At 33.1% G+C, this 10,212-nt stretch overlaps 1 protein-coding gene across 1 annotated transcript; it reads right to left on the reverse strand.

The window, feature by feature from the left end:
- Window positions 1-495: 495 nt before the first annotated feature.
- LOC142231074 (uncharacterized) lies at window positions 496-1,397 on the reverse strand. The gene is made up of 2 exons (XM_075301693.1): window positions 809-1,397; window positions 496-524 (listed from the first exon to the last, which is right to left on the reverse strand). Exons 1-2 carry the CDS (start codon window positions 1,395-1,397, stop codon window positions 496-498), a joined length of 618 nt encoding a protein of 205 aa, XP_075157808.1.
- Window positions 1,398-10,212: the final 8,815 nt, after the last annotated feature.

Genomic DNA, 10,212 nt, shown 5'->3' on the forward strand with positions numbered 1-10,212 from the left:
AAAATGTCAATTTTTTTAGGTTTTGGGTGGATTTTTCAATTTTTTGGGGGTGGTCACGAATTAAAGTCCTTTTCGCTCTAGAACGCATATTTAAGGAGATATGGGCAAAAGAAGTTTTTCATATAAAAATGTCAATTTTTTTAGGTTTTGGGTGGATTTTTCAATTTTTTGGGGGTGGTCACGAATTAAAGTCCTTTTCGCTCTAGGACGCATATTTAAGGAGATATGGGCAAAAGAAGTTTTTCATATAAAAATTTCAATTTTTTTAGGTTTTGGGTGGATTTTTCAATTTTTTGGGGGTGGTCACGAATTAAAGTCTGTTGCAAATCGAACCGGAGAAAAAGACATGTGACTTCGTTTAACCAAATATAACAAGCAAGTGGTGTGATTTTATTGAATGAACATGAATGAATGAAATGACAAATATAACAACAAATTTAGGCGGTAAAAAGACAAATGTAAAATAAAGCATAATGAATAAAAACAACTTGACAGTTAATGAAACATTGCACTTATCGATAAATCTATATAATAATTAATATGCACAGTGGATCCAATAAACCCCTCCTCAATGTTTATTCACTGTCAAAAATAATCCAAGTATATATACATATTTACAATATTCAAAAATATTAACAATTTCCAAATTCCAATTTTAACAATTTACAAATTTTTTCATAATTTTGTTTCGGTAGCGACTTTGTAAAAATATCAGCAATATTCCTATCAGATGGTACATATGACAAACATATTTCATTTAAGTTATACTTTTCTTTGATATAATGAAATCTAATATCTATATGTTTACTCCGCTTTAACGTCATATGGCTTTTCGTTAAATATTGAGCACCTTGATTGTCACAGTACAAAGTTGTAGGCTTCTTATTGATATCTTCGAGTTCCAATTCCATCAACAAACTTCGATGAAAAGAGATTTCTTTAACAGCTTGAGACATAGCGATGTACTCTGCTTCCATCGAACTTAAAGCAACTACGTCTTGTTTCTTGGACTCCCATGCTATTGGACCACCTGCGAAGAATAGAACATATCCACTATAAGATTTACGATCAATAGCATTGGATCCCCAATCTGCATCAGAAAAACAACATAAACCATCTGCACCATCGAACGTTAGACTAAATTTATGTGCTTTTAAATATCGAAGTACATGTTTTGCAGCAGTCATGTGCTCACGATGAGGATGTGAATTAAACTGTGATAACTTAGAAATTGTGTGAGATATATCTGGTCTTGATATCGTAGCTAAATACATCAAACTCCCAATGAGTGATTGATAACATTTCGAATCCACAATTTCATTGCAATTTTCATCTTCGCATTTCTTTAAAATAGTACCTGGAGGTATTGGAGTACTTGACGGTTTACAATTTTCCATATTCCATTGTGCTAACATTTCATTTATAAAACTGTTTTGATGAATTTTAATTCATGCCTCTCAATCTCCATTCCAAGATAATAGTCAACGGGACCTCGATCAATTACTTCAATATGTTGAGATAAATTCTGAAGAATTTCTTCCATCGATGTACTCGAACTACAGGCTAATAAAATGTCGTCGACATATAGAGCAATTATATTTATGTCATTATTATTTCTCTTAATGAAAACACAACTATCGGTTTTGCATTGTCGAAAATCCATTTTTATCAAAATTTCATTTATTTTATGGTTCCACTGTCGTCCAGCTTGCTTGAGACCATAAAGTGATTTTTTCAGTTTACATACCTTGCTTTCTTCTCCTCTTACAATAAACATTTCAGGTTGTTTCATGTAAACATCGTTTTCAAGCTCTCCATTGAGATATGCTGAGACTACATCAACGTGTTTGACCAACAATTTGTAGCGAACCGCTAAGGCAAGTATAAGTCGAATCGTAGTTTGACGAATGACTGGAGCAAAAGTTTCAAAATAGTCCAAATTTTGTCGCTGAAAACAGCCTTGTGCAACCAAACGGGCTTTATATTTTTCTATAGTTCCATCAGCTAAACGTTTTCTGGTAAATACCCATTTACAACCTATAACATTCGCATCTTTTGGTTTTTGTACTAATTCCCAGGTATCATTACGCTGTAGAGTGTCGTATTCGGCCTTCATTGCCAACTTCCATCTCTCCCACTCACTGGTGCTCATAGCTTCAGAAATTGTTTTTGGTTCAGCATCAAACTCTTTAATAACATCAATTTCTTGAATGCTTGTACCAGTGTTATATTTTTTTCGTGGTCTCCCAACAACACCTGTCCTAATGATAGCTGGTCTGCCTCTCTTTCTCTTTCCATTCTCATTGGCATTCTCTTCATAAAGAGAGTCATTTTCAATGATATCATTGCTCTCTGTATTGTTTGTCAATGAATTGTTTATGAATGAATCATTTGCAACGTGGTTGTTTGATAGTGGCTGATCAATTTGTGGCATTGGCTCATCGTAATCATGTATGATGTAACCGGTTCTTCGGTTATGTTTTCAATTTCGATTGGGTTTTCATTCATAATATTTTCATTACTATTGCCCATACTAATAAATTCAAAAATATTTCCATATTCATCATTTTCAGATACATTGTTTTCAAATTCATTTTCAAAAAATTTTACATCACGGGAGATAATTAATTTTCTCGTTTCCAAATTAAATAATCTGTAGCCCTTAGTATGTGGCTCATATCCAACAAATACAAATATGTTACCTTTTGTGTCCAATTTCGATCGTCCGGGACTTTTGTCAAGAACTACAGCTTTACATCCAAAAGTTTTAAAATATGATACGGATGGCTTTCGACCTGTAATTTGTTCATATGGTGTTATATTATTTAAAACTTTTGTTGGGGAGCGGTTCTTGATATAGACACTAGTATTTACGGCTTCTGCCCATAAGTATTTGGGTAATTTAGATTCCTCCAACAAGCAACGGGTCATCTCCATAATTGTTCGATTGGCTATCTCACAAACACCATTCTGTTGTGGAGTGTATGCCACAGTGGTTTCGTGAACTATACCTCGTTCTTGCAAAAAATATTTAAATTCATTATTAACATATTCGGTTCCATTATCGCTTCTTAATCTTTTCAAATGGTAACCAGTTTGTCTCTCCATCTCTAATAAATAGGTCTTAAATACAGAAAATGCATCAGATTTAGCCTTCAAAAAATAAACAGAAATGTATCGACTATAGTCATCTATAAATGTTATAAAATACTGTGCACCTCCTTGCGATTTAATTCGTATCGGACCGCAAACGTCCGTGTGCACCAATTCTAGTGGGTTATATGTCACAGTGGTTCCGACAGCTTTAAATGGTCGAACCGATATTTTGCATAATGAGCATGTAACACAATCAATAGGATTTTCAAAATTACCTTGTAAACCACGAACCATTTTTTCGTTTTCCAATTTCTTCAAATCATTGTAATTTAAATGTCCAAATCGTTTATGCCAAAGATTTTCCTTTTGAGTTTCGGTCGTCAACATAGCGTATTCATTTTTGGATTTTATTTGATATAAACCATCCATAAGATGAGCATTAAATTGAAATTTATTATATCGGTCAAATATTTCGGCCTTTCCCTTTGAAAATTTTACGGTAAAACCATGTTCAGTCATTTTTCTAACTGAAAGAAAGTTAGATTTAAATTGAGGTACATACAAAACATTTTGAAGCTTATAAGATTTGTTCCAAAACTTTATATTTACATCTCCAATGGCTTGAACTTTAAAATTTTCACCAGATGCAAGCAAGATATCGTCGTGGTATTCTTTCATACCTACAAATAAACGTTTGTCTCGGCAAACGTGGGATGATGCACCACTGTCCAATATCCAATTTGAAAGATTTGATTGAGAAATTGCTGCATTCATGACACACATAGCAGAATTGTCTCTTTTAAATTGGAACTTGCACTCTGACTTAATGTGGCCTCTCCTTCCACAATTATAACATTTGACATTTTTATACTTATCTGGCTCATTTTTGGTGATGGATTTCTTTTTCTCATATTTATTTTGTTTACTACGCATTCCAAATATGTGATCACCGACATTATCACCTTTTTCCAGTCTCCTTTGCTCTTCTTCCAAAATTTTATTTTTTAGCACTTCGAGAGTGGGTAAAATATCTCGACTTTCGATGGCAACTACGAAATTTTCTAATTCCGATGGTAGACTACACAGTAAAAATATACTTAGCAATTCATCAGGAATTTTCACGTCTACATCTTTTAAATCGTCTGCCAAAGAACAAAAATTATTAATCTGAGGAGCATACTTTTCACCATGTTGAAATTTAAACCGCACAAATTGTTTAAACAAATGGACTTTCCTTGCTGGATCTTTTCCTTTGTAAACCTTCTCCAATTCTATCCAAGCATCTTTCGCAGATTTGCATGATTTGATGTGGATCAATTCTGATGGACGTACCGACAGAATAAGTGTGGCTAAAGCTTTACTATCTTTTTATCTTAATTTTTGTTAACTGGATTACGCAACGGGTTCCCAACGTGATTCTGGGTCCATAACCTTTGTTGCAAATCGAACCGGAGAAAAAGACATGTGACTTCGTTTAACCAAATATAACAAGCAAGTGGTGTGATTTTATTGAATGAACATGAATGAATGAAATGACAAATATAACAACAAATTTAGGCGGTAAAAAGACAAATGTAACATAAAGCATAATGAATAAAAACAACTTGACAGTTAATGAAACATTGCACTTATCGATAAATCTATATAATAATTAATATGCACAGTGGATCCAACAAAGTCCTTTTCGCTCTAGAACGCATATTTAAGGAGATATGGGCAAAAGAAGTTTTTCATATAAAAATGTCAATTTTTTTAGGTTTTGGGTGGATTTTTCAATTTTTTGGGGGTGGTCACGAATTAAAGTCCTTTTCGCTCTAGGACGCATATTTAAGGAGATATGGGCAAAAGAAGTTTTTCATATAAAAATTTAAATTTTTTTAGGTTTTGGGTGGATTTTTCAATTTTTTGGGGGTGGTCACGAATTAAAGTCCTTTTCGCTCTAGGACGCATATTTAAGGAGATATGGGCAAAAGAAGTTTTTCATATAAAAATTTCAATTTTTTTAGGTTTTGGGTGGATTTTTCAATTTTTCGGGGGTGGTCACGAATTAAAGTCCTTTTCGCTCTAGGACGCATATTTAAGGAGATATGGGCAAAAGAAGTTTTTCATATAAAAATTTAAATTTTTTTAGGTTTTGGGTGGATTTTTCAATTTTTTGGGGGTGGTCACGAATTAAAGTCCTTTTCGCTCTAGGACGCATATTTAAGGAGATATGGGCAAAAGAAGTTTTTCATATAAAAATTTAAATTTTTTTAGGTTTTGGGTGAATTTTTCAATTTTTTGGGGGTGGTCACGAATTAAAGTCCTTTTCGCTCTAGGACGCATATTTAAGGAGATATGGGCAAAAGAAGTTTTTCATATAAAAATTTAAATTTGTGTAGGTTTTGGGTGGATTTTTCAATTTTTTGGGGGTGGTCACGAATTAAAGTCCTTTTCGCTCTAGGACGCATATTTAAGGAGATATGGGCAAAAGAAGTTTTTCATATAAAAATTTAAATTTTTTTAGGTTTTGGGTGGATTTTTCAATTTTTTGGGGGTGGTCACGAATTAAAGTCCTTTTCGCTCTAGGACGCATATTTAAGGAGATATGGGCAAAAGAAGTTTTTCATATAAAAATTTCAATTTTTGTAGGTTTTGGGTGGATTTTTCAATTTTTTGGGGGTGGTCACGAATTAAAGTCCTTTTCGCTCTAGGACGCATATTTAAGGAGATATGGGCAAAAGAAGTTTTTCATATAAAAATTTCAATTTTTGTAGGTTTTGGGTGGATTTTTCAATTTTTTGGGGGTGGTCACGAATTAAAGTCCTTTTCGCTCTAGGACGCATATTTAAGGAGATATGGGCAAAAGAAGTTTTTCATATAAAAATTTCAATTTTTTTAGGTTTTGGGTGGATTTTTCAATTTTTTGGGGGTGGTCACGAATTAAAGTCCTTTTCGCTCTAGGACGCATATTTAAGGAGATATGGGCAAAAGAAGCTTTTCATATAAAAATTTAAATTTTTGTTAGGTTTTGGGTGAATTTTTCAATTTTTTGGGGGTGGTCACGAATTAAAGTCCTTTTCGCTCTAGGACGCATATTTAAGGAGATATGGGCAAAAGAAGTTTTTCATATAAAAATGTCAATTTTTTTAGATTTTGGGTGGATTTTTCAATTTTTTGGGGGTGGTCACGAATTAAAGTCCTTTTCGCTCTAGGACGCATATTTAAGGAGATATGGGCAAAAGAAGTTTTTCATATAAAAATTTCAATTTTTTTAGGTTTTGGGTGGATTTTTCAATTTTTTGGGGGTGGTCACGAATTAAAGTCCTTTTCGCTCTAGGACGCATATTTAAGGAGATATGGGCAAAAGAAGTTTTTCATATAAAAATTTAAATTTTTTTAGGTTTTGGGCGGATTTTTCAATTTTTTGGGGGTGGTCACGAATTAAAGTCCTTTTCGCTCTAGGACGCATATTTAAGGAGATATGGGCAAAAGAAGTTTTTCATATAAAAATTTAAATTTTTTTAGGTTTTGGGTGGATTTTTCAATTTTTTGGGGGTGGTCACGAATTAAAGTCCTTTTCGCTCTAGGACGCATATTTAAGGAGATATGGGCAAAAGAAGTTTTTCATATAAAAATTTAAATTTTTTTAGGTTTTGGGCGGATTTTTCAATTTTTTGGGGGTGGTCACGAATTAAAGTCCTTTTCGCTCTAGGACGCATATTTAAGGAGATATGGGCAAAAGAAGTTTTTCATATAAAAATTTAAATTTTTTTAGGTTTTGGGTGGATTTTTCAATTTTTTGGGGGTGGTCACGAATTAAAGTCCTTTTCGCTCTAGGACGCATATTTAAGGAGATATGGGCAAAAGAAGTTTTTCATATAAAAATTTAAATTTTTTTAGGTTTTGGGTGAATTTTTCAATTTTTTGGGGGTGGTCACGAATTAAAGTCCTTTTCGCTCTAGGACGCATATTTAAGGAGATATGGGCAAAAGAAGTTTTTCATATAAAAATTTCAATTTTTGTAGGTTTGGATTTTTCAATTTTTTGGGGGTGGTCACGAATTAAAGTCCTTTTCGCTCTAGAACGCATATTTAAGGAGATATGGGCAAAAGAAGTTTTTCATATAAAAATGTCAATTTTTTTTAGGTTTTGGGTGGATTTTTCAATTTTTTGGGGGTGGTCACGAATTAAAGTCCTTTTCGCTCTAGAACGCATATTTAAGGAGATATGGGCAAAGGAAGTTTTTCATATAAAAATTTCAATTTTTTTAGGTTTTGGGTGGATTTTTCAATTTTTTGGGGGTGGTCACGAATTAAAGTCCTTTTCGCTCTAGGACGCATATTTAAGGAGATATGGGCAAAAGAAGTTTTTCATATAAAAATTTCAATTTTTGTAGGTTTTGGGTGGATTTTTCAATTTTTTGGGGGTGGTCACGAATTAAAGTCCTTTTCGCTCTAGGACGCATATTTAAGGAGATATGGGCAAAATAAGTTTTTCATATAAAAATGTCAATTTTTTTAGGTTTTGGGTGGATTTTTCAATTTTTTGGGGGTGGTCACGAATTAAAGTCTGTTGCAAATCGAACCGAAGAAAAAGACATGTGACTTCGTTTAACCAAATATAACAAGCAAGTGGTGTGATTTTATTGAATGAACATGAATGAATGAAATGACAAATATAACAACAAATTTAGGCGGTAAAAAGACAAATGTAACATAAAGCATAATGAATAAAAACAACTTGACAGTTAATGAAACATTGCACTTATCGATAAATCTATATAATAATTAATATGCACAGTGGATCCAATAAACACCTCCTCAATGTTTATTCACTGTCAAAAATAATCAAAGTATATATACATATTTACAATATTCAAAAATATTAACAATTTCCAAATTCCAATTTTAACAATTTGCAAATTTTTTCATGATTTTGTTTCGGTAGCGACTTTGTAAAAATATCAGCAATATTCCTATCAGATGGTACATATGACAAAAATATTTCATTTAAGTTATACTTTTCTTTGATATAATGAAATCTAATATCTATATGTTTACTCCGCTTTAACGTCATATGGCTTTTCGTTAAATATTGAGCACCTTGATTGTCACAGTACAAAGTTGTAGGCTTCTTATTGATATCTTCGAGTTCCAATTCCATCAACAAACTTCGATGAAAAGAGATTTCTTTAACAGCTTGAGACATAGCGATGTACTCTGCTTCCATCGAACTTAAAGCAACTACGTCTTGTTTCTTGGACTCCCATGCTATTGGACCACTTGCGAAGAATAGAACATATCCACTATAAGATTTACGATCAATAGCATTGGATCCCCAATCTGCATCAGAAAAACAACATAAACCATCCGCACCATCGAACGTTAGACTAAATTTGTGTGCTTTTAAATATCGAAGTACATGTTTTGCAGCAGTCATGTGCTCACGATGAGGATGTGAATTAAACTGTGATAACTTAGAAATTGTGTGAGATATATCTGGTCTTGATATCGTAGCTAAATACATCAAACTCCCAATGAGTGATTGATAACATTTCGAATCCACAATTTCATTGCAATTTTCATCTTCGCATTTCTTTAAAATAGTACCTGGAGGTATTGGAGTACTTGACGGTTTACAATTTTCCATATTCCATTGTGCTAACATTTCATTTATAAAACTGTTTTGATGAATTTTAATTCATGCCTCTCAATCTCCATTCCAAGATAATAGTCAACGGGACCTCGATCAATTACTTCAATATGTTGAGATAAATTCTGAAGAATTTCTTCCATCGATGTACTCGAACTACAGGCTAATAAAATGTCGTCGACATATAGAGCAATTATATTTATGTCATTATTATTTCTCTTAATGAAAACACAACTATCGGTTTTGCATTGTCGAAAATCCATTTTTATCAAAATTTCATTTATTTTATGGTTCCACTGTCGTCCAGCTTGCTTGAGACCATAAAGTGATTTTTTCAGTTTACATACCTTGCTTTCTTCTCCTCTTACAATAAACATTTCAGGTTGTTTCATGTAAACATCGTTTTCAAGCTCTCCATTGAGATATGCTGAGACTACATCAACGTGTTTGACCAACAATTTGTAGCGAACCGCTAAGGCAAGTATAAGTCGAATCGTAGTTTGACGAATGACTGGAGCAAAAGTTTCAAAATAGTCCAAATTTTGTCGCTGAAAACAGCCTTGTGCAACCAAACGGGCTTTATATTTTTCTATAGTTCCATCAGCTAAACGTTTTCTGGTAAATACCCATTTACAACCTATAACATTCGCATCTTTTGGTTTTTGTACTAATTCCCAGGTATCATTACGCTGTAGAGTGTCGTATTCGGCCTTCATTGCCAACTTCCATCTCTCCCACTCACTGGTGCTCATAGCTTCAGAAATTGTTTTTGGTTCAGCATCAAACTCTTTAATAACATCAATTTCTTGAATGCTTGTACCAGTGTTATATTTTTTTCGTGGTCTCCCAACAACACCTGTCCTAATGATAGCTGGTCTGCCTCTCTTTCTCTTTCCATTCTCATTGGCATTCTCTTCATAAAGAGAGTCATTTTCAATGATATCATTGCTCTCTGTATTGTTTGTCAATGAATTGTTTATGAATGAATCATTTGCAACGTGGTTGTTTGATAGTGGCTGATCAATTTGTGGCATTGGCTCATCGTAATCATTGTATGATGTAACCGGTTCTTCGGTTATGTTTTCAATTTCGATTGGGTTTTCATTCATAATATTTTCATTACTATTGCCCATACTAATAAATTCAAAAATATTTCCATATTCATCATTTTCAGATACATTGTTTTCAAATTCATTTTCAAAAAATTTTACATCACGGGAGATAATTAATTTTCTCGTTTCCAAATTAAATAATCTGTAGCCCTTAGTATGTGGCTCATATCCAACAAATACAAATATGTTACCTTTTGTGTCCAATTTCGATCGTCCGGGACTTTTGTCAAGAACTACAGCTTTACATCCAAAAGTTTTAAAATATGATACGGATGGCTTTCGACCTGTAATTTGTTCATATGGTGTTATATTATTTAAAACTTTTGTTGGGGAGCGGTTCTTGATATAGACACTAGTATTTACGGCTTCT

The sequence above is a fragment of the Haematobia irritans genome, chromosome 3, assembly GCF_050003625.1.
Source record: "Haematobia irritans isolate KBUSLIRL chromosome 3, ASM5000362v1, whole genome shotgun sequence".
NCBI classification, from domain to species: Eukaryota; Metazoa; Arthropoda; class Insecta; order Diptera; family Muscidae; genus Haematobia; species Haematobia irritans.

Excerpts from the sequence above, each read along its gene's own strand:
- LOC142231074 (XM_075301693.1), bottom strand. The coding sequence starts at position 1,397 with ATGGAAAATTGTAAACCGTCAAGTACTCCAATACCTCCAGGTACTATT. Across the intron at positions 525-808 it reads CCATATGACGTTAAAGCGGA|ATTTATCGATAAGTGCAATG; the intron begins GTAAACATATAG and ends ATTATTATATAG.